Source organism: Rhamphochromis longiceps, linkage group LG4, assembly GCF_057381845.1.
Source record: "Rhamphochromis longiceps isolate RC_006_pf linkage group LG4, R_longiceps_female_GT1.1, whole genome shotgun sequence".
NCBI classification, from domain to species: domain Eukaryota; kingdom Metazoa; phylum Chordata; class Actinopteri; order Cichliformes; family Cichlidae; genus Rhamphochromis; species Rhamphochromis longiceps.
Genome location: NC_140560.1, coordinates 33,860,512 through 33,884,900, shown reverse-complemented (window position 1 = coordinate 33,884,900; position 24,389 = coordinate 33,860,512). Strand labels below are relative to the sequence as shown.

Genomic DNA, 24,389 nt, shown 5'->3' with positions numbered 1-24,389 from the left:
AAGAGATTTAACAGAGAGATTTCTTATTTGGTGCTGTCCGATTAAAAGATCAAAATATGAAACGCACAGCATATAATTCACTGACTTCTTCTTGCTGCGGCGGTCTTTATCTGCTGGACCAAGAGTTCCCGTCTTATTCATTCCCATTGGGTCTCCAGATGCCAGGTCTTCAGAGGGTGTAGATGCTGGGAAACATACAGTGATGTCAAAGATTGCAAGAACTAGATAAGAACACTTTTCTGGCTCCGAATTCACCGAGCCAATAAAGTGTTTAGATGTAAATGCTGACAGCATGGATTACTCATGCTCAGTCAGTCCCTCCCTTATCTTTTATCAGTTTACCAAGAGAAACAGATCCATCCCGTCCAGGTTGGCCCATCCTTCCTTTTTCCTTCTTCCCAAAAAGCCGGCCGATGGAAGACTTGATGCTTTTCTTCTTGCTGGCCTTGTGGAGTGAATCTTGGCTGCTGTTGGTGCTGCTGCCATCTGCCGAGAGACTGAAGGAGAGACAAAGAAAGTAACTAAAGTTGGAAAAACAAATACACATTGAAAGCATCACGCTTGAATGCGCAGCCGTCTTACCTGCGAAACTCTCTGGGGTCATCGAGCATCGCTCCCGGATGGGTGAGGGCCATCCTGTCCAATCGCAGCGCACGAGGAGTGGGAGGAGGTGTAGAGTCAAGAAGAGCGAGGGATCGGTCATCATCTTTGCTGTTCTGGAATATAAAATGTAAACTGTATAATTTGCAGTAGATGCAAACACAAAAATTATAATTTTATGGATGTTGTGAGCTCTGCTCTGCTTAAATGTTTTGTCTGTAAATTAAAAAAATATTAGCTACTATATTCTAAGTATGTTTTTTACCTGTTGTAGCATCATTATTAATATTGCCAAGCCACAACTGTGACTGAGACTGGCCGAAACAGATTTCTTACATTTTTGCTGGATTCTAAAGTCAAATGTGACTCCATTTGTTTGACAGCTAAAGCTTGGCCCAAATTAAGTCACACGACAGAACAACGACGCCAAGCACAGCAGCAAATCCACAAAAATAATCTACACCAAAACAGAAAAGACCGAGCCGGAGCTCAGAATGAAATGCTGTGGTGGTATCCTAAGAGCGCTGTGCTTAAATGAATGCAAACCAATATTGAGAATAAGCAACATTAATGCACAACAATGTGAGAGACTAATAAAGGCACACAGAAACTGATCACTTCATGAATACTTCAGGTTATTGCTGCTAGAAGTGGTTCTACAAGCTGCTGAATCATGGAATGTATTTTTTCACAGGACTGCACGCAGCACGGTGAAAACCTTGTTATTTACGTGACTGTAGGTCCCAACAATAAGATTCATCTTAGCCACAAATTGCTCGATTTAGACTGAATAAAACGTTTGAAGTTTTGCCTTCGAATGATTTCTGACTGCGACGTAACGGCACAAAATATATCCATTTCTAACAACTTGTCTGAAGCTGTCAGTGTCTTTCTGTGCGTTATACTCGAGAAAGTCAACTTCAGACGCTGTCCAGACCTGATTCTCTCAACTCTGTCCAACAATGATGCATGTAAACAACTAAAAAATGGAAAAAGGGGACAACAGCAAGCCCTGCTTTGAAAAACATGAGCAAAATCTACTAATCAACAACTGTTATATTAATATATCCTATTTGTTTAGAAATGTAATCCTTTTCCTGTTTTTTTTTTTTTACCAAATAGTTAAAAATTGAGATTAATGCAAGAGGAGTTCTTTGATTTTACAAGTTTAGTTGCACAGCTCACCTTTTTGACGTGAAGAGGAGCCGGAGCCGACTAGGTTTCCTGCTACAGCCTTAAAAGAGTTATTTTCCTTGGCTTACATCCAGCTTCCTAACTGTAACCAATCTTGCCATTCTCACTGAACGCCTACATAAACATGATCAATTTTCAAAATCACCACTGACAGCTTGCTTTTTGTTTATTGCACCATTACTTGTAATCTATCTGCCCGTTGCTGGAACCTTCATACCGCACCACGAGTCACTTAAATCAAACTTTCCCAATCTGACATTGTTGCCGCTGAAGAATAACTAAACTTCTTGACCCCATCTGCGTGATTACTTATGCTTTATTTAAATGACTCACTGTCTGGAGGAGCTGTCTGCATAAACAGGGAGGCTGACACCAAGGTGAGGTAAAAAGGTTAACACGAACTGAAATAGGAGTTCTTCTCTACATTCCAGTCGTACCTGTCTATCGGTCTCACGGGCAGGGGAGTGAGGCAGACGAGGGGTGGAGTGCCCGGAGCTGGGGGGAGAGGGGGAGGCCAGGGTGGAGGATGTGATGGAAGTGGGGATGAAGCCCCGTCCTGTGCTGTCTCTCCCCAGGGAAGAGGGAGGGATGGGCGGACTGTCCAAAGCCACGCTGACCCGGCTCTCAATCTCCTCGGCACGCAGCTCTGTGTTCTCCTTCTCCTCCTGGATCAATCTGGGTTTTCAGGGCAACAAACATGTGGATAATATTAGAACTCAGAAAAGGGCTCCAGAAGTGTCCTGGAGCTCTAAACAAATCAGGACAGTCTTAAAGAAGTAGTTTGACGGTTTGGAGAAAAAAAAGCTTGGTAGCGTTCTTGCTGTGAAAATTGATACCATAGTCATGAATGTAGCTACAGCCAGCAGAGCAGAATTACTGGAGACAAGAAGAATCAACTCTCCTGGCTCTATCTAATAATATATCTACTGCACATATAAGCTGCGTCACTTAAGTTGGCAAATTTACTTTTCTACTTTGTGTGTTTGTGTGTGTGTAAAAAATGGCTTTGTCTAGTATTCGCCATGCTAGCTTAGCAGTTGATGGCTCTAGCTAATTATTTAATCTAGACAAATAGGCAAATTCTCCTCACTCAGACCTCTACAGGAAAGCTAATCAGTGCGTTTCCCCAAAATGTTAATTGCTGATAAGTCAAATTCAGCTGTGAACCAAACAGAACACCTTTGGGATGTGGTGAAACTGGAGATTTGCATCATGGATGTGCAACCGACAAGCGACTGTGTGATGCTATCGTGTCAATTGGACCAGAATCTCTGATGAATGTTTCCAGCGCCTTGTTGAATCTGTGCCATGAACAGAGATGGGCAATAAAGCGTTACTGTAATCCGATTACCTTTTTCGAGTAACGAGTAAAGTAAGAGATTACTATTGCTAAAACGGTAATTAGATTACTGTTACTTTCCCGTAAGCACTCTGCGTTACTGCGTTACTAAAACCGTGATTTTCTTGCGAGAGTGTCTCATGACAATGACGTAAGCAAGTGCGACGTTTGTGGCAACAGCTGTGTGCAGATCAACAATGGATAATATATTGAGTGCGGGAGAGAGTATGAGCCTGCAGCGTTTAAAGCGTGGAAGTACTGACCTTACTTTGAGTTTGATTCCATAAAAAGTGACAAAAACATTAGCGTCCGCTGCTCACTGCGTGGGAAGAAAACCCCTTAACTTCCGAGCAAGCACCGAGTGCGCTACCAGGTAATGTGAAATTCACAGAGAAACTCGCGGATTCTTCAACTGACCGCTGCGGCACACCTGCACCAGGGCAAACCTCCGCCTAACCCACTCCTGCTTTACAGGTAAAAATAGAGCAACAGGACCGCTAGTCTTTAATTTTATTTATTTTCTGCTATGTTTCACTTGCATTTATTTGAAAGACTGAGTGTAAACACACAAAAATATTTTATTTTATGTGCTGGAATGTGCAGAAAATAGGTTTAAATGTTAAACAAATTTCTTCCAGTCAGTGAATGTTGCATATAATTTAATTTTTGCTTGATGCATAAAGTTAAAAGATTAAAACTGATAAAACAAGTTTTAAAAAGAGACTTTTCCATTTGATTACATTTTGTATGATGATTATGCAGAAAAAGTAGAATTGGGCTGAAAGATCTATCGCTTTATCACCTATTCAGGTTGTAAATCGTGTTTTTAAAAAGTAACTAAGTAACTAAGTAATTAATTACTTTTGAAATAAATAATCAGTAAAGTAACAGGATTACTTTTTTGGGGAAGTAATCAGTAATTAGTTACTGATTACTTTTTTCAAGTAACTTGACCAACACTGGCCATGAAGAATTCAAGCAGTTCTGAATGAAAAAGGGGGTCCACAGTTGTTAAGACTAGTTCCACCTTGAGTATAGCAGCAACTGCTGCTTATGCGTCAGTGCATCCATAAACAATCTAATAATGTATTAATTCATCACTAGCAGGATCTGATTAATTCTTCCACAACTGCATTTTCTCTTCAGGACATGTCTGAGAGGTGCTGTTATGTTTATTTTTGAGGTTGTAGCAGGTGTTGGTGTGAGTCAGTCTGCAGCATGTAGGGAGGTGTTTCTCACATTCTTACTTCTCTGAATCTCTAAGCGCTCTTGGCGTTCCTTACTTGATCTCCTTATTGATGGCCTCCAGCTGTTCCTGCAGCATGATGGCCAGGGTCTGCACATCCGTCTGTCCGCTGGGTGACAGAAGCTCGGAGCCAAACCGAGCCTCCCCGTCGTCCTCATCGTCTGAGCATCCCACATCCATGCCTGGCTGGAACCCAGTCCCAATCAGAGTGTGATCCCAATCTGAGTACTGCACACACAAAGCAAGACAGGATGATTCACTACACAACGGACATCTGATCCCATTTGCAAATACCAATCATTCAACATCAAATTGAGTTTGTAGGTATATGAAATAACCCATGTGCAGAGTGCAGCATCCAAAAAAAAGGTTCATCTTTTGTATACAGTCTATGCTAGGAACATCTAATTTTGTGTATCTCAAATCCCATTTAGCTCATTTCTTGAGCTCCAGTGAGTCAGTGCTGTTGAAAATTACTACACTGTATCACTGAGCTACACCTTTTTTTTGTAAAAAAAAAAAAAAAAAGGATCCCAACTTTCACTTTTAAACGTTTGAAGAGTGATTTCTGAAGCACCTTTTAAAATATCTCACCTTGGTAGTGTCCTCATGAGCAGAGCTCCAGCGGGGCCAGTGACGATTGCCTGCGCCTCCGGCAGAGGCATTACCGAAGGGATCCAGGTGAGTGGTGGAACCTGTTGGGAGGGACCCGCCTCCGTGGGAATACCTCAACTCCAGAGCGCTGCCTGGCAGAGAGCGACTGGAAAAATAAAAGAAGAAATGAGACACGATAAGATGAAACGATTAACCCTACACACAGCAAACAAAGTGGGGTACTAAAGCATAACATGTGCCAACTCCAAAGCTGAGATACTGCAAAACGAACATATCAATGTGAAAAATTAAAATTGTCTAATAATAGAGGATTAAATCAAAAGAGCACGGAAAATGAAGATACAGCCCAACAGTAGCCAGTCGACGTACAGCTACAAGCTGTCCAAATGATGGTACCAACCTGGAATAAGAGCCCCCAGGCCTCGCTCTCAGCTGATCCAACTCCAGCTGAAGCCTTTCCAGCTCAGCGATCAGCTGATCCTGCAAATGAAAAAAAAAATGGTAGAGAAAAGAGGAAAATCATGTCTGCTAGCATAACCTGAGAATAAAACCTGGATGTATGGTCACCTTGTTTGCCAGCAGATCATCCTGGAGTTTCTTCATGTTGGACAGTTCCTCTGATAGTGCATTCTGGAGAAAAATGATAAGAAGTAATAAGAGTATGAGGGGAATTTCAGGAAAACCTTATTTGTTCTATCTGAGAAAATTAGTCTACTGTCTGCCACCAGTGTGTTTTTTTTTACAGGGACTCAATTTCTTGCCAGTGTTTCATTAGAATTACAGATGATCTACATATGCAGATTGCATCTACAATAACAGCAGTGCATATATAGAAATGTATGCATTAAAGCACAGATGCATGCAACTTCTTCATAACCATCTGCCCATTCGGTTTCTTCTGCTTAGCCAATTCAGGGCTGCAGCTGCACTGCAGCCTATCTGAGCACTTATGAGGTGAGGCATGGGGTACACCCTAGACAGGCCGCTAATTTTAAAGGGCTAACAAAAAGGAAAAAAACGACCACTCATACCTACAGTCGATTTAGAATCACCAGTTAACCTAATGTGCATTTTTTTTTAATTGTGGGAGGAAGCCAGAGTGCTTGGAGAGAAGTCTCCAGCTGGCTGTCGAATTTGAACCCCAGACATTTTACTGATTTGCTTTTTTAGCAAGAACTCAATGACCTGCATCACATGTGGGGAAAAGACATGCAGTTTTTGGTTAAACTGTGTCACTGGCTAACTTTGTCCGTGTTACCTGTTCACAATAAAGTAATATTTGTCACCTATAAATGTTACGTATCTCAAAATCCAGGAGTATAATTTAAAGTCTACATTTACAGCAAACTATCAATGCTACAAGTAACAGCTCAGTAAGCATCTTACCAAGTCACTGTGCTACCCTGCAAACGAAAAGCTCCACTTTTAAGCACATTCCTTTAAACCTAATCCCACCCGGAATTTATCATCAACAGGACTTTATACCTGCTGTAAAATCACAGCAGTTTACATTTAGAAAAGAAACCTTTTTGTTTGCTGATAGTGCAAATAAAGCACAGATTGTAGATAAGAGATTAACAAAAAAATCAACCACCAGGCATTTCTAATCTGGATGTTTATGTCTATTACATGTAGTAAATCTCTGTATTTATAAATTAATGAGTTCCAGGAATAATGAAAGTAAGACACAAAAAGAGCTAATGGATGTTTGAGGCACGGCTTGGGAATGTACTCAACGAACTGGCCCCAGTGTTTTCTGGCATTTTCAACTCCTCACTGCAGGCATGTCATGTGCCTGCCTGCTTCAAGTCCTCCACCATAATCCCTGTCCCCAAGAAACCTAGGATCACTGGACTAAATGACTACAGACCCGTGGCTCTGACATCTGTGGTCATGAAGTCATTTGAGCGCCTAGTTCTCTCCCATCTCAAGACCCTCACGGCCCCCCTCCTGGACCCCCTGCAGTTTGCATATAGAGCCAACAGGTCTGTAGACGACGCCATCAACATGGCCCTACACTTCATCCTGCAGCATCTGGACTCCCCAGGAACCTACGCCAGGATCCTGTTTGTGGACTTCAGCTCTGCCTTCAACACCATCCTTCCAGACCATCTCCGAGGCAAGCTTTCCCAGATGAATGTGCCTGATCCCATCTGCCGGTGGATCACTGACTTCCTGACGGACAGGAAGCAGCATGTGAGGCTGGGAAAGAATGTCTCGGACTCCCGGACCATCAGCACCGGCTCCCCTCAGGGCTGTGTTCTTTCTCCCCTGCTCTTCTCCCTGTACACCAACTGCTGCACCTCCACCCACCAGTCTGTCAAGCTAATCAAGTTTGCAGATGACACCACCGTTATTGGGCTCATCGCGGACGGGGATGAGTCTGCCTACAGGAGGGAGGTTGAACGTCTGGTGTCCTGGTGCAGCCACAACAACCTGGTGCTGAATGCCCAGAAGACAGTGGAGATTATTGTGGACTTCAGGAAGCACACAGCCCCACTCCCCCCCATCATCCTGACTGACACCCCCATCACCTCTGTGGACTCATTCCGCTTCCTGGGTACCACCATCACCCAGGACCTGAAGTGGGAGCCCACCATCACCTCCGTCATCAAGAAAGCCCAGCAGAGGATGTACTTCCTGAGGCAGCTGAAGAAATTCAACCTGCCAACACGGACGATGATGCAGTTCTACACTGCAATCATCGAGTCCATCCTCACCTCCTCCATCACCGTGTGGTACGCTGGAGCCACTATCAGGGACAAACAGAGACTGCAGCGTGTTGTGCGCTCTGCTGAGAAGGTGATTGGCTGCAGACTCCCATCTCTGCAGGACCTGTACACCTCCAGGACATTGCGGCGTGCAGCTCGGATCTCAGCTGACCCTTCTCACCCTGGACACAGTCTGTTTGACCTGCTCCCCTCAGGCAGGAGGCTCCGGTCCATTCGCACCAGAACCTCTCGCCATAAGAACAGTTTCTTCCCCTCTGCTGTTGGACACATGAACAATAACCATATGACTGTCCCCGCCACTAACACATGACCCTACGCTGTGTCACTGCACCATTCCATGTTTGGCACTGATCACCACCTGCACTCATGTATATATCTTTCCACGTAGCACTCTATTCTTATTCTCATGTATATATCTCATGTATATCTCATGCACATATCTTTCTACGTAGCACTTTTAATTCTTATTCCTACTTTTATTTTTTCATGTCTAATTAAGTGCTATTTATGACACTATGTTTGCACTGAAGCACCGCAGCAATTTCCTAATGTTGTAAACCTGCTCAACATTTGGCAATAAACCCCTTTCTGATTCTGATTCTGATTAAACTGGTCACTTCCTGGAGGGCAGAGAATTGAGTGAAGGTACCCGAGGCCAGGAGTTAATTTGTGGGTTAAGATAATATTTACTGCAGTTAATGCATTTCTGATTTAAAAAATCTTTGGCTGGAAACTCTTTCTGTGGTCGGAGGTGGTCACCTTTTCTTCCAGGGCAGCCATCCTCTCCTTCAGATGGAGCTGCAGCCTCTCGTTGGACTCGGACAGCAGCTTGTCCACCGTGTCAGAGAGGCGCTTGTTGTGTTCGTCATTCATCCTCTCCCTCTGCCTCGCCTGAGGGGCAGGGTAAGCGAGATGAGCGAGAGGGAAAGATTTTTAAAAATCAGTGCAGAGGCTGAGAGAAGGGAGGAGGGGGAGGAGAGTTAATAACAGGGAATCTGCTTGACAGAGGGAGAGAGAGAGAGAGAGACAACGACTTCAATCTGAATGTGCACGGTCAAATACAGGGTTTAGAAAATTAGTGCGCCTTTGTGCAGAGTAAATCCTGACAAAAGGAAAAGAGGGGGAGGATGAAAACAGAAAGATGGAAAAGCAAGCGTGACTCACTCGCTGTAGCTCCTGGTTCTTCTCCTCCAGTTGCGCCTCCATCTGTCGCAGTCGCTCCTCAAAGTTACCATGACGCTCCTCCGCCTGAGCGATTGGAGAGCAAGGTTACAGCCTGAATCATGTTGCAACACTAATACAAATTAACACAAAAGGAACAGCTTGTTGACTTATTCCTTCAATTAGTTACATGCCTGTACAGATCACAGTGTAACAGGAAAGTTTGTTTTCTTGTTTCTTACAGGACATTAATCTTATCCTTCCACGCCAGCCTTCCTGCCCGAACATGTAGAAGCAGTAGTCGTTGAAGAGGTTTGACTAATAAGAGCAGAGCGACTTCTATGCAAATTTTTTGGTGTGAGGAAACCATTTTTTTACGGGAATGCAAGAGGTTAACATGCATGCAATTAAATCAGTCAGTCAGGAAGAATTTTTGCGGTGTACAGTCCTTGGCGTGCTGAGCACCCAAGGATGTAATAGCTGTGCTCACTCTGTGCCCTGAGCGGGCTTTCATCTCAGCTTGTCTGATTATGTATTGCTGCCACGGCTTGATAAAATATTTGCTATTCTTCTATCTTTTGACATCTTGTGGTTTTTTTCCCCCTACACTTTATGTGGGCGTAAATGCACACAAACATGCACTTACAAATGCTCCTGCTTGCACCTGCCTGCATGTACTCACGCATGCAACTGAGTCTCTGCATTGCTGCACATTCCAGCTCGCACCAAATTTGTGCACACACATCCACGTACTAAATTTTGTCTCTAGAAAATTTTGCTGTTTAAAAAAACACGATTGGGGATAAAAAGGCTCGCAAGACTTTGGCAAACCTGTCGGATCACTCCAAAATACACCAACAAGGGTTTACTGAGGCCGATTAGGACGTACACACCTTGTTGAGTGCAGCCACTCTCTGGGCGAGCTGGGCTTCGATCTCAGGCAGCGTCTCAGCTCTCTGCAGGGTTTGCTGCAGCTTCTGTTTGGCATCATCAAGACGCTCCTGAAGCTGCCGGTTCTTCTCTTCACTCTGCAGGAAAGCGGGATGTCAGGGAGTGCAGGTGGAACTCGGACCGCAATAGAAGATTGCCGAGGGCAAAAAGACATGTTTAAAGCCGTCGGGGGGGAAGTAGAAAAGGCACTAATGATGCTCTTTCTGTGCCAATGCGAAACACAGCCAAGCTGCCAATCAGCAGCAGAGACATGAACACGCATGGAGATGAAAGGGACTGTTAACCTAACCTGTCTGTGGAGTGACTCCTTGCTGGCCAGCTCATTTTCCAGCTTATCTTTTATGTCATGGAGAGAAGTCGCCTCCCTCTGGGCACTCAGGTACCTGCAAACCAGACCCCAACAGAGATGTGAGTGGACGGGATTTTGGAAGAAAGGTCATCTTCATGTCAACTATAAAGAAATAAATCTACCAAAAATAATAAATATCCAGGGTAAATGCACACAATCCATTTATAAAATATGAGACTAAATGTTTAAATTTGCTCTGTATTCCTTAAAAAAATAGAGCTCATTTTATTAATAAAATTATTTATTTCATCTGTGTTTTTATTCATGTATTTTGTTTCTGGGAGGGAAAGTTTATATGACATACTTCATATGAGATTTGCATGATTTTTATAAAAATGCCAATTTTAAATGGGAAAAAGATGAATTATGGACAAAATGCAAGGAAATTTTATGAAACAAATAGATGAATTCAAAAATTAACAAAACAAAAAATAAATGGGAACAAATAGGGGGAATGAATATGCAGATAATTAAATTCATGAATGAATCCCTACATTTATACCTAATATAGTTTAGCACATTCAATAGCTCTGAATGTTCTTTTTCGATTCTACTGTTTCTGTCTTTATAGATTTTCTTCATTGCGCTTTCCATCCTGCACTTTCTCCGTGTTGATGGACGTGGAGAGAAAACACAAACCTGCGCTCTAATGTGGTGATCCTCTCTTCCATGTCTTCCCTTTGACAGAGCGCCTGTGAAAATATGTAACCACCGTGAGAAACAAATAGAAAGGCGTAAGAGAGCAAATGGTAAATTTACAAGGAGGCGTTCTCAAAAAGATAATTCACTCAGTGTGAACTGTTATTAGTTAAGGAATGATAATGACCGGTTGATAGTTATCGCTGACAGATGTCAGAAGCACCCTGTTATGTCCAGCAGAAATGAGAGTGGGGGTTGGGTGGGAGGATACAGGCCGTGGCAAGAAATAAAAGTTTGCTGATTAAACTCGCTCGACTACCTCTAATTCCAAAACGCTCCACACGCCTTTCACTCAGCTGCCAGCGCACTGACTGATTAACCGGCCCACATCCATGCGAAAAATCGCCTGCAGCTCTACCAGTGACATCACGGCTACACGGTGATTTGCATACAGCAACAGTTGCTGCAGCCACGTAAACAAACAGCATAGTAACCACAACAAAAAAGTATGAACAACATAGCTCGGAGTGTCACACCTCCTTTAGATCCCTCTGTAGTTTCTGGTTGGTCTCCTCTGATCGGGCCAGCTCCCTCCTGGCAGACGTCAGCTGCTCCTCGATCTCGCCAACCTGACAGGAAATGAAGGATACAAGGCTAAACGGGCACACATCGTTTTCTGTCTGTTAGCATTCCAGATTTGCGATATTTTGCTTGTTTTGCTAAGAGCATTTGACCTTAGGAACTCCTGAACCGAATACCTGTCTGCACATGAGGGCCAGTCGCTCTTTCAGTTGTCCCAGCTCTGACCTCTGTCTCTCTATCTCGCCCTCTCTCTGCCTGTCAATTTCGCCGTCGTCCAGGATGGAGGACGGTCCGTTGGGAAGCCTCTGAAAGAAAAGATTTACTGTATTTAATATAAAAAGGATAAATTATGATTATTAAGAATAAAACTTCCAGAGTTTATGGGTTTTCCGGGGATTTTGCTGTCGTGTTTTTTCCGCTCCAGGAAGCAAAATTTAAGAACTTAAATTTGAACTCTGCAACATTTAATTGTAGTGGAGCAAAAAGTTGTATCTGCAGAAATGTAAGATAAAAATTATAATACAATATGTTTCATTTCTATATGTTAAAGTAACATTATTGTAACATCTGAAACCTAATCTTCCACTCAGAGGACTATCTTGTGACACAGTGGTTTAAAAATGTGTGAAATGCTCTATTTTTTTAAATTCTATTAAATCGCCCATGTTTAAAAAAATGTATATATATTGTCGGTCTGCTCTGGTTATTGAATGAGAGGTGCATGTAAATGTGCAGGTTTTACAATGTGTTCATCTTTCAAAGTGGGAGCAGGGATTTTACACAGTTTTTCTCTTTCGTTAAGCTTTTGTACATAAAAAAAGAAACAACAGTTAGTATTTTGAGTAAGTTTTCCTCGTTAACACTGTGAAATGCACAGTTTTTAAGCAATTAAGAAATCCTGTTGCAGATAGAGGGTGGGTTATATGAGAACTCATCCAATTGTGACCGTTTCACAATATTTGATAATCAGTACACTTCAACACAATACACACATCATATTGTGATATCTATGTAACCAAGGAACATAACATGTTAATAAAAACATCTCAAGCCACCATCAATTTAATGAATTAGCTCACTGATTTGACATGCAGAGACGGATGGGATTCAAACTCAGGACCTTCTTGCCTTGAGGCATCGGTGCTAACCACCAGTGCATAACTTCCTCCTTGAAGAATGACTGAAATGCTGCTTAACGGGAATAAACTGACACTGATGGCTGTAAGCTATATGACAGTTCTACTGATCTAAGAATAAACTGTATACAGTTACTGCAATAACTGCAGCAGCTTCTGGCAATCAGTGGCACCTGATCAACGCTCCAGCTGCAGAGTGAGGAAAGATTTATGCAGCCTTAAACAGCAGCCGCTTTTATTTCTTGTACCCCCACTTTAAGATCTACGTATGCAGTCTGAGGAAAAATAGCAAAAGATAGCAAAACATGATTAAACGCTTTATTGTTAATGTTAAAAAGTTACTTGTATAACAATGAGTGTTTCTCTGATATTAAATTACAAGTGTTGAAGTCAGAGCTTTGCTTTGCAGACCCACGTGCACACTATAGACCACTCCTGCTCGTGTTTGTGCTGCGCCTCGGAAAGTAAGGAAGCCACAACAGTCAAACAGCCTCGTTGCTGTGAACAGAATGTTAGAGACAATGAAAATTCTCAGCTGTCTTTGTTTCTGCTCTTTTGTGCTTCTTTCTCTTTGTGGTGAACTCCACTGTCACTCCCTTTCTTGTGTTAGTTAACATTCCTATAATCCTTCACACTGTGTACTCAAAGACCATGCGAACAGACACAATGCGGGTCTATGAGCCTAGCTACAGATGGTCAGCACGGGAAACCTTCTATACGCTAACAACACAGCGGTTTGTAATGTCAGCCATGTTTTTTCAGCTTTGCTCTGCTGCATGCAGAGAGTATATATGTGTTGCTGTGACAATATCACAGGTCAGTATGAACACAACTCTAAAACCAACCTGTTTTCTGTCCTCTACAATAAACTAACTGTGCTTTATGATCTGTATGTACAGTTATTGCCTATGAAATGCGCTCGATTACCTCTTTGCCGTTGTCTAGTCCTTGCTGGCGTCGTTTGATTTGCTCCCTTAAAGAGAGAACCTAAAAACAAGGCAAAGAGAATCATTAAAGAGGCCCCATCTGTAATTATCTTCTATTTCTAATCTAAAAAGAAAACTAAGTGGGAGGGAAACAGGGACTCACCTCTTGGGAGGAAGACTGTAGCTCCTCCTCCAGGACCGACACGCGCTCCAGAGCTACCCGTAGCCTTTCGCGCACTTTCTCATCCAGAGCTTTGTGATGCTCGAACAAGGACTTGAGGGCCTTTAGGACCTCCACCTCACTAGAGACCCCGGCTGGAGACTGGGCCTGCCTCTTCACCACGGTCATCCTCAGGCTGCGCTCATGGCGGGACACCAGGCACTCCAGATGTTCGAGCAGCAGCTGGAAACACATGTGGTTCACATGCAGTAAAAGCTCACCACAGTGCGCCTCTGATATGTCTCAGAGGATTACGTTTTCTCGTGTGAAGTCTTTCAGAAAAGGCGAGGTTGCATGCCAGGATCAGAGGAGAGCATAACGTAAAACAGACATGGAAGTGTACTGACTCGTGTGTTGTTCCTCTCTGCCTTCAGCTCCGCGATCTCCTCCTCTCTCTCCAGCAGCTGTTCCCGGCAGAGGTTCAGCTCTTTGGTCAGCACTGCAAACTCCTGCAAGGTCACAAGAGGGTGCTATTATTGACTGAACAGTGCTGCTGCTGCATGAGGTCATGAGTGCAGGTTAGACATACTGATCACACACACACACACTGCTTTACCTCTCATTCATCCAAGAATGATTACAGAAAGGTCAAGCAGGTGGGACGTACGGGTGGAAGTTCAAATTCAGTCAGGAAATGTGTGACAGCTGATTTACATTGAAGCTGCAAGGTTTTCTTTTATTCTAAAGATGCTTTGCAAATAAGACATGAATCTGTTTCTGCTTCTCCATCAGACACCAAAAAATGTAGTGAGGAGAAAATGTAACTCCACGTTAATGAGGCTGGATAAGTCTTCTAGCTTTAGCCAATTATATATATCTATATATCTATATATCTATATCTATATCTATATATATATATATATATATATATATATATATATATATATATATATATATACACAAATTTTAAACTATACTTATAGTTTAAATTTACAGAATTTACTGAACAAACTCATTTTGTTACATTTTGGAGTCCCTTTATTTGCTTTAATTTTGACCCCAATCTATATGCAATCAAAACTGCCTTCATCAAAAACATATACAGGAATAAATAAATGATTTAATTAATAAATAAATCATGAAATGCAGCAAAACAATATGAAAATTGATGATAGTCACAAATTCATTTAGAAAGTGTGATGTAAATGGATCATTTTTGTTTTCATTAGTTTGTTTTTATTGCCATCAAGCTACCTGTACATTTTAGGATAGTTTTTAAAGTCCTTTTATTTGTTTTGAAATCTCTTAAAACTTGTTCTAAAAGATATATATTTTAGACTCAATTTGTTTTAACATGTTTTATTTTATCTTATTTATTTAGTAATAATTTTATTTTACTTTGCTTATGCTATTTGTATATGCACAGCACTTTGTGAACCCTGGTTTTATGTTAAAGTGCTTTATATATGAAGCTGGTATGGTATGGTACATTTGTTTTATTTCAGTTATTTTCACATTAATTTCTGTATTCCTGATTGTATATTTGGTGTATATATTTGACAGCATACCTCATATTAATGGAAAAATGTTTTTCTAGTTACTTTCAGAAAACCACTCATCAGTGAGGCTTATTTTAAAAATGCTTCAGTTTGCTCAGGTGCATAAATATCAGACAGAGTCCAGATTTTCCTGATTGATGCATCATATGAAGTAATGCACCAATCCCACTTAGTGCCTACTGTACAAGCCTGTGGGGGGCTCTGTTATAATCTAGGGTTGCTTAGTCAGGTCTCTATGCAAGGCAGGGATAGCTCAGTAGGTAGCGTGGTCACCCCATGATTGGAAGGTTGAGGGTTCAAATCCACTGAATGGCTACCCTGCAATATCCCTGAGCAAGGGGCTGTCCCTACACACTGCTCCCTGGGCACCTGATTTGCAGCTGCCCACTGCTTCACTGAGTGAAAGGGTGAAATGCAGAGAGAGTAATTTCCCCTCGGCGCTCAATAAAGTATGCATTATTATTTAGCAAAGTTATCTGGCCAAAAAAATGAGGTCAGCTGACTACGTGAATATAGCAATCGAGCAGGTTATTCCATCAATTCTCTTCCCTGATGGCACAGAGATATTCCAAGATAACAATGGCAGGATTTATCAGACTCAGACTGTGAAAGAGAGGTTCTGGAAGCGTCAGGCATCATGTTCGCACATGGATTGGCCTTAAACCCACTGAGAATCTTTGGGATACGCTGGAGAAGATTTTCCACAGCAGTCCGACTCAGCCAGCATCAATACAAGACCTTGGTGAAAAATTAATGCAACTCTGGGCAGAAATAAATGCTCCGATGTTTAAAAGCATATTGAAAGAACGCTATGGTCAATGCATGCTATCATCAAAGCTTTTTTCATGACTTCTTGGCACAGAAGGTGTAGACCAAAAATTCTCCTTTGATTGATTTTTTTTATTGTCTGCTGACTCAGTATTGGCTGAGAGCATGTGAAACCACCAAATAACTTGCCAGACTTTGGATTAACTAGATTGGAACGATCTCAGCATGGGGTTACCTCCTCTAACTTTGGCCAGTTTTCCAAATTAATAATAATTAAAAAACAAACATGAAAGCTAAAAAAAAGACTCCATGCTGTGAAGTTTAGTGCCATTTTTTTCCAAGGAAAAATTGAAGCTAACCAGTCTTCAAAGTGGCATCTGTGGCTCATAACCAAGCAGTCACAATATTCTGAATCATCAAAGTGTATGTTTAGGACAAAAGGCACCTTTTACATCAGCAAACCAGCATATATGTGTCCATTACTCCCTCCCATGTTATCTTTGGGCCAGTAGAAAAACTGATATGATCGTGACATGTCATGTCAATCTGTGAGGAAAACGCTCGCTTGTCTTGGGCTTATCTGCCACGTGTGGAGAGGCCACGTCATCAGCCAACACTCAGGTCAAACCCACTAAACAGATTTACTCATTATAAGTCGATACCAGGTAAGCTCACAGACATGATGCCAAGTACGTTCATATTTTAACTAAATGTGCTTCAGACGTTCACACTTAAACCTCAGAAGAGGAGGGAAGGTTGTAAGTTGGTATGTTTATGCTGCATTTAATTTCTAATGGTGCCTTTCAGTGGATTTTACCCTCTTATGATAAGTATAAATGTCAACAAAGTGGAGGCAAAACAAGCAAATAATTTCAATGACCGCAAATTTTTTCCGACCAAACTCCTTTATTTCATCGTTACAGGAGTATGTTACCTTCTCCAGCTTTGGCCGTCTATCCCAGAGAAAGTGAAACGCGCAGCAGTAAAAGCCAACAGGAGGCTTTTACGGCCAATCTTTTCCGTTAACCTACAGTGCAATTAAACACAGCAAACCGTTTGACAGATCTTGATTTCATTAACAAGCTCAAAGCTCATTGGCCTCAAAGAATTCCAGCACATTAAATCAACGCATACTTGCACAGAAAAGCGGCTACACTGCGGCCGAAAAAGGAAACGACTCACTTACAGTACGGTCTTTGCCATGTCTACCGCAGCGCTCATGGAGTCCAGACCTTGATATAAAATCTAACCACTGGGTTTATTGCAGGCGTTGCACCTGAAATTGGTTTAATTGCACAATAAGCATGGACCGCTATCTCCCATCATTAAAACCTGGAGGTTAAACAAGCATGAGAGTAAATTAGGCCAGCCCAGTCTTTCTTTTTCCAACTGACAGCGGTCCAACTGAAATGTTGTGATTTTGTGTAATTTACTCCAATTATGTATATTTTGTGAGGTCAGCCACATAATAGTTACAATCAAAATCTATGGCAACAAATCAACAGAGAGGGTGACATTCTCAGCTCGCTCAAGCCGACTTCAGCTCTCAGCAGCTGAGGTTGTGTTTTTGCTTCTGCAATCTCACACCCGCGACCATGCACACAATGTGTACCATAAGCGCCCGCCCATGCTCTGATTGTCCTCTCGTGTGTGACCGTGGCGTGATGCACACATGATGCAGAGCACATGACCATCCCTGAGCACGTGTGCACCAAAGCATGTGTGTTTTGGAAAGAAAATGCTTATGCAAACGGGCCAGTAAAGCGTACTGATGCATGCGCGCTGGCTGCTGTTATCTTTGCTCCGTGCTAAGAGTGATCAGTTTACCCACACGGCAGCAAATAGGAGCCTTACCTCACACTCTCTATCAGCCAAAAACGCATTTATAAAGTACAGCGTGTACAGTCTGTAACAAGCCTCTGAGCTGATGTGCTCACTGGGCTGAAATAGAGGAGGATCAGAGGAACAAGTAAAAGAAAGAGGCTTATTTGAAAAGATGGAAGAGGAAGGACGAGGGAGGAAATTACTGTGTACAGATGGCACGTTCTGGGCCCAAAGGATTTTATAATTTTGGGATTAATTGGTGTAAAGGATGGTGTGAAACAGACCCCATAACAAGACACTTTGCATCACTTCGGTCAGGTAGATGATGGAAATCTCTTAGCGTCATGACTGACCTGATGTTTTTACCACTAAATCCCACCTTCATCCATGTCAATCTTCCCCCGTCATGATACACACCATCTAAAACACACTCCAGACCTCATTAGCATGCAGCAATATGCAAATGGACTTGATTTGTTAGTCTCTGTGAGTTTCATATCACCAGGTTTTTTTTCTCTTCCTCTCTCTTTCCAAGCCGTGCTGTCGCTCACTCCATCCCTCTCTCCTGTTTTTCCTCTCCTGGCAACGTCTACACACACACACAGATAAACTCGGTGAACTCATCTACAGTAGAATGTGCCACAGTCGTCCATGTGTTCCTCTATCTGTGTGCTTCTGCAGATGTGTGCACCATATTGATCTCCTCTCACTGAGGGAACACGGCCCTTTAATGTCCACTCATTCTCTGGTAGAACGTGCAGCACCGCTACGTCTGTTATTCCATTTTTGATATTTCAGACATGGCAAGAGAGAGAGAAATAGGTACTAACAATGAGGGAGACAACACTGCAGCCCGAGGCATCCAACAATGACTCCTGCCTGAAAATAGAGACGGAGCTCTTCTATGTTGAGTGGAATTACAACATGATTAGCTCTCGGGCATGGGATGTGGGATAATAATGGCTTCTGAGCTACAGGGGCAAATGAAACACTGCGCCATCATCCCCGGGCTTCAGGTAGGACCAGTCTGTGCCACAGACATATTAGCATCACATTTGAAAAGCTCAGAAGGTCGTTTAAGACTTTGTGCTGTTTTTGAGGTATTTTTAAGATCCTTAAAGACTTAATTTACTCATATAGCAACCAAAATTTAACCTAATCTAAACAGAAGTGAGATGGAAAAACATCTCTCCATCTAAGATAGATGTAGCCTCAGTGTCTGAAAAGTGGTGCTCAAGCGCCTTAAATGCTTTCTTCCTAATAGCCAGCAGAGGGCAACATCACTGGCTGCAAAAAGAGCCGGAGTGTATGAAAGCCTAAGGGAAAATGACTCCACTTCTCATTTGATTAATGCCCTCAGTAATGACTTTGTGGTGAGTTTAAAGTCACAATTATAAGATTAAAGTCTTAGAGTCCAATGTAATGTCTGTTTTGTTTTTCCTGAAGGTCCATTCAAAGTAAAAAAAGATGATAAAGCAGTGTATGTGTTAGGATGTGGCAGCGAGCCCTTAATTGCTCCGTCAGTTACACCTGTTGTTCCTGACGTCCGGGTGTAAGAAAATATTGTTTAGTATTACAGTAGTATTTATTTATTTACCTGTTTTTATTAAAATTTGAATTGTTGATATTTAAGTTTTAGGTACTTTACTCGACTATTTCTAATTTGGTACTTGATTACTATCCAGAAATTTTTTTTTATAGTCTATAAGATTGTGATGATGCATAGAAAATAGAGTCTCACACTGAAAACATTGCAGTCTGATTTCAGCATTAAGTCTGTTATGACTGTTGAATAAACATGTGTCTACTTTAATAATCAACTTATGACTTACTTTGAATGTTATCAGTATATATTATTAAAAATATCCTATTATGTCAAATTAACCATGTCAAATTAACCATCACAAATTCAATACTATTCAGTTTTCTATCATGGGAGATTAAGAAAACATATGTTTGAATTTGTAACTAGACTTTTTTACTCTATCAGCGATTTTTCATTAAAAAAAATCCTCAGATTTTCTGCTGATTCATTTTCAGCCTGAGAAGTGTTTGTTTTTTTCAGCTGATTCACATACACCCAAACCGATCTTTATCCACGTTGCTGTAGTTTAAACGCCCCCAAAGGAGCCCAACTCAGCACCACCTGGACCATCTCCCACATTGAAATCCTGCTTATAGGTTCACGTATCAATAATTCAACAAGGAACCATTTTCACTATGAGAACATCTGATGAAGGAAATGCTCTACTCATAATATTTACTTTTACAGCACTTCAAAAACAGCACTTCTACTTATAATTCCACCTACAGCTTTTCATCATGCCATTGATGTTTTATACATGTAAGTAGCTTTGTGACGTTTTCAGATCTCCTGTACTACGATGTTTACTAAGTATTTAAATGCATATTCACAATACATCAATATCTTGGGTGTATAAGGCATAAATGTCTCGTCTTTGTTTACTTAAGTGCTTATTATACATTTTTTTGTTACAACCTGTGTGCATTTAACTCTGGAGATACCTGTGATGTGTTTTTTAAAGAATATTCATCAATACAGTGTCAGTAATGCGTATATATAATATCATAAATATGTGTGTATTTGTTCTTTTTGTATGCATTCATATAGTTATGGTAGCAGACCCAGCTTTGTGCACTTGCCTTTTGAGCTTAATTACTTAGTAAAATAGGGCCCACAGCTGTTATAATTATAGATATAATTAAAGATGAATTTGACTGATTGGTATTATATCCTATTTAATATTTTCTATATATATTAAGATATTATTGTTAAGACTATAATATTATTATGATCGACTATTATGCGAATCATTATATCACCGTTAATAACTATTTGCCCAAAAAAGCCAAGTATTCCTGTTCTTTTGTAACAAACATCTAAATTAAAGCTGCGGTTTTCGTACTTTTTCTCAATAATAAACATTACAAAAAGAATTCAGGTTGAATTTTAGTGAAATGAAGCTCCGCAGACTCTCGGTTGGTTTAGAGTCCAATTATTTTCAGCTTAGTTTCGCTCCATATTTTCCCTGTTACATGCAATGACTCTGATACCCAACAGTGGACCCTGCCCCACAGCTTGATCCCCACCACATTAAAGGAACACTTCACCTTCAATTCACAGCCATGTGTCAATCAGCACACTTGTAAATTATGTTATAATAATAAAGAACCACATAACGTTTTTTTCCCTGCTCTGATAAATCTACAAAATATGAAGTTCCTGTAAATAGACAACTGCAATTAATCCAGTCATTATCCTGCTAACTGTATCCTTTTCCTCCCCGTTGTACGGTGTATCCCTGTATGTTACTGCAGGATGGCCTTCAGTGTCCACAGCACTGTGAGCAACAAAAATGTGGGAGAGAATGATGTAAATATTGCATTTGTGGTGATGATGCATTGCATTTAGCTACCAAACCCACACTGTGAAACAACCAGGCTGCAGATTCTACTCACATTTTCACATGAACTGCTGTTTGCAGAGTAAAAACTATCATTTGGGACACGTGTACACTTCTGCCTGTGGCTTAGAGTGTGCACAGGGCCACGATTGGGCCTGTTGCACAGAATATTGTTACATTACATGACCCTCCTTCACTCACACCTTCAAGCTGACCTTGAGAAGCAGAAATGTGAACTACTTCACTTTAAGCCCTCTTATGTTCAGGGAGAAGACAGCTAAAGAAGAGAAATGAGACATATGTGTGTGTGTGTTAAGATAGTGATGTGTCTTTTTCAGCTTGGTATGTTTGGCTCCTGCCAATCCTCCTGAACCCCCTGACCCCTCGCCTCGCCCTCTGTACCTGTGGCAGCGCGATGGAAAGCTGCCTCTGGAGGGACTCCTTCTCGTGGCCGAGCTCTCGTAGGCGTAGATGCGCCGTCCCCAGACTGTCCTGCGTCTCCCTCAGGCTCTCCAGCAGCCTCTCCCTCTCCGTCAACATGTTCACCATCAGCGACTCCAGGTTTCCTGTGCTTCCTCCTTCATCGCCTCCGCCTCCACCGCCGCCGCCACCGCGCGGGTCCCGGCTGCCGTAGCCCCCAATGCTTCCCATTCCGCCACCCATCCCTCCTCCTCCGCCCCCTGCCGGGGAAGACGAGCCACCTCCACCTCCACCGCGCCCGTCCTCCGAGATGGTGGGCATCACCTCGCACATCATCTTGAGGCCTGGGTGTGAGAGGTGTTATCTGAGAAGATGACTAGGACACTTAGGCAGAGTGTCTGGTGAGCGGCCGGTCAGCCCTCGTCATGAAATGCACAACAGTTAGTTTGTTTATCTTTTTCTGGGGGGTGCGGGGGGGGTCTTTCCTCTCAAGCTGACTGGATGAGGCTCACAGGCGAGAAACAAGTGCTGGGGGAGGATGGACGTGGCAGCTTTGTGAATTTGTGAGTGAGGCTATACGGTGGCAGTCCCAGTTGTTGGAACAGAAGACAGTGTAGGGTGACAGCAGCTAAAGGGGGCTGGTGTATAAGGGGAGGAAAGGGGTGAGATGGGGTGTAGGGGTAAGAGGGAGAAGTGCAGGTTTGGTGGGCGACCTCTGACCCCCTGGCCCAGGCTTCACTGAGGTGCCAGGTGAACCTAGAAGAGGAGAAGGAAGAAGAGGATTAAGAAGAGAAAGTGAGAGGTCATTTTCAGGCACATATGCGATGGATGTGGTGCTGAGAGGAGCTGGAGGAGAATAAAATGATGAAGACATCCAACGCGAGCCAGGTTGTGATCCGTCCTCAACACTCATATGGATCCATTTCACACACACGCACACGCACACACACACACACACACACACACACACACACACACACACACACACACACACACACACAATAACGGGACACTTTTTTTTGAAACCACAAAAGCAGCAGTGCTGTCTCTTAACACTGACAGCAGCATCGCGATACTCTTGGAGTAATTCATCCATCTGGGTATGTCTCGGCTTTATGTATCCGCGCGTCCACAGCCATAATGGTAATAACGAATGCGCATGATGTACGGAAATGAGTCCACAAAACGCCGTCACGCAAATACGGAGCAAGCATCAGGAGAAAGACGCGGCGCTCTGTTTCTTACATTTATTTGGAGGGGGGGCAATAGGGTGTCATCATGAATTGTAATTGCGGGCTGTATCCAGGAGGAAATACGGCTCCCGAACCCGAAGGCTTATTAACAACAGAGTGGTCAGACAGGGAATTAATTACTGTTCCGGAAAAATAAATGATCCAAATATGTGGAAACCAGCGTATATTCATGCGCTTAAAGGCTGCACAGGATAGCCTCACACCGCTATCACGTCATGGTGGGAGGTGCCAATCATCCAGTAAATGATGGAGGCCTAATTAACGAGATTGAAGCCGGAGATATTACACATCAGTGGATTATTTCCCTTTTTTGCCACTAAGATGAACCTAAATGTCGCCAAAGCGTCGCGCCGCGCTTGGCTTTATTCCGACTGCAAGGCGTCAATTTCCTATCAACACCCCACTGCCCCCCACCCCGCACACACACGCCACCCTGCTCCCCCCCACCCACCCATAAAAACAGCTGGACCGTCTAACGCACGGCTACATCTGCGTGCCGCACATCACCGTGCCACCCCGATCAATCCGTGTGCCTTACCCTTTCCATGAGCGACAGAGAAAGGAAATAAACGCGCATCGTGGCCCGGTTCACTCCATCGGAGCAGCTGAGAGACGGAGGCTGCAGGTTATCCCCGTTACAGCCCGGTTACCAGCTTGCCCCATCCCCTCCCTCTCTCTGCTGTGGAAGAGACAGCACGGCTCAGCCGCTGCGTCAAAGCGCAGGTAGCGAACACGGGGGGTATCCGGTTAAGACTTTCAGAATAAAAGTGTGAAACTGGCAGTCCAGGGATGTGGTTCTTCTTTAAAATATTTATTTATGACATTGTAAGAGACGTGTACGTCTCTTAAGGGAAGAATGTGAGGGTGGTGCAGGACATACAGTGCATGAGAACAGCGAGACTGGTGCAAGCTAAACTGTGAGTGAGGAGTAACATAGTTTCAATGGAGGGGTGGCATACTGGTTGACAGATGAGGTCAGGCAGAAGTCTGCCTGGACTACTGTGTTTGCAGATTGCATTATGATTTGTAGTAAGAGTAGGGAGCAGATGGATGAGAGGTACACTCTGAAGAGAAGAGGAATCAGTCAGTAGAAGCAAGACAGAGTACAGGTCTGTGCATGGAAGGGAGACAGGTGTAACAGTGAAGCTGCAGGGAGTAGAGGCACTGAAGGTGGATGGTGGAAACCTGGGATCAACTAGGTAGGCGCGGTGGAGCGGATGGAGACGAGTGTCAGGGGTGATATGTGGCAGAAGGATAGCAGCAAGAGTGAAAGAGAAGGTGTACAAGATGTTAGTGAGAGCTGCTCTGATGTATGGTTTGGGGACGGTGGTACTGACAAAAAGACAGGAAGTGCAGCTGAAGATGTTCAGATGTTCAGAATGGACAGAAATAGAAATAACAGTGAGGAACAGCTCAGGTTGAGCGGTTTGGAGACAAAGTTGGAGAGACCAGGCTGAGAGGGTTTGGACCTGTGCAGAGGAGCACATGTGGATATACTGGAGAAAGGATG

The 24,389-nt window shown here is 42.8% G+C and overlaps 1 protein-coding gene across 2 annotated transcripts in view; it reads right to left on the bottom strand.

Moving 5' to 3' along the window:
* ppfia3 (PTPRF interacting protein alpha 3) overlaps positions 1-23,563 on the bottom strand; it is a 35,480-nt gene extending 11,917 nt beyond the window's left edge. For both annotated transcript variants that reach the window (XM_085404659.1, XM_085404661.1), the window contains exons 1-20: positions 23,418-23,563; positions 21,609-22,382; positions 14,038-14,139; positions 13,634-13,873; positions 13,472-13,531; positions 11,585-11,713; positions 11,363-11,455; positions 10,827-10,879; positions 10,128-10,221; positions 9,781-9,915; positions 8,891-8,974; positions 8,486-8,617; positions 5,562-5,624; positions 5,395-5,474; positions 4,974-5,139; positions 4,417-4,607; positions 2,232-2,469; positions 583-716; positions 343-497; positions 86-185 (exon numbers count right to left, since the gene is read on the bottom strand). In XM_085404659.1, the coding sequence (XP_085260785.1) occupies positions 86-185; positions 343-497; positions 583-716; positions 2,232-2,469; positions 4,417-4,607; positions 4,974-5,139; positions 5,395-5,474; positions 5,562-5,624; positions 8,486-8,617; positions 8,891-8,974; positions 9,781-9,915; positions 10,128-10,221; positions 10,827-10,879; positions 11,363-11,455; positions 11,585-11,713; positions 13,472-13,531; positions 13,634-13,873; positions 14,038-14,139; positions 21,609-21,962 (2,603 nt within the window). In that variant the 5' untranslated portion in view covers positions 21,963-22,382; positions 23,418-23,563. The remainder of the gene's footprint in view (positions 1-85; positions 186-342; positions 498-582; positions 717-2,231; positions 2,470-4,416; positions 4,608-4,973; positions 5,140-5,394; positions 5,475-5,561; positions 5,625-8,485; positions 8,618-8,890; positions 8,975-9,780; positions 9,916-10,127; positions 10,222-10,826; positions 10,880-11,362; positions 11,456-11,584; positions 11,714-13,471; positions 13,532-13,633; positions 13,874-14,037; positions 14,140-21,608; positions 22,383-23,417) is intronic.
* Between the last annotated feature and the right edge of the window lie 826 nt (positions 23,564-24,389).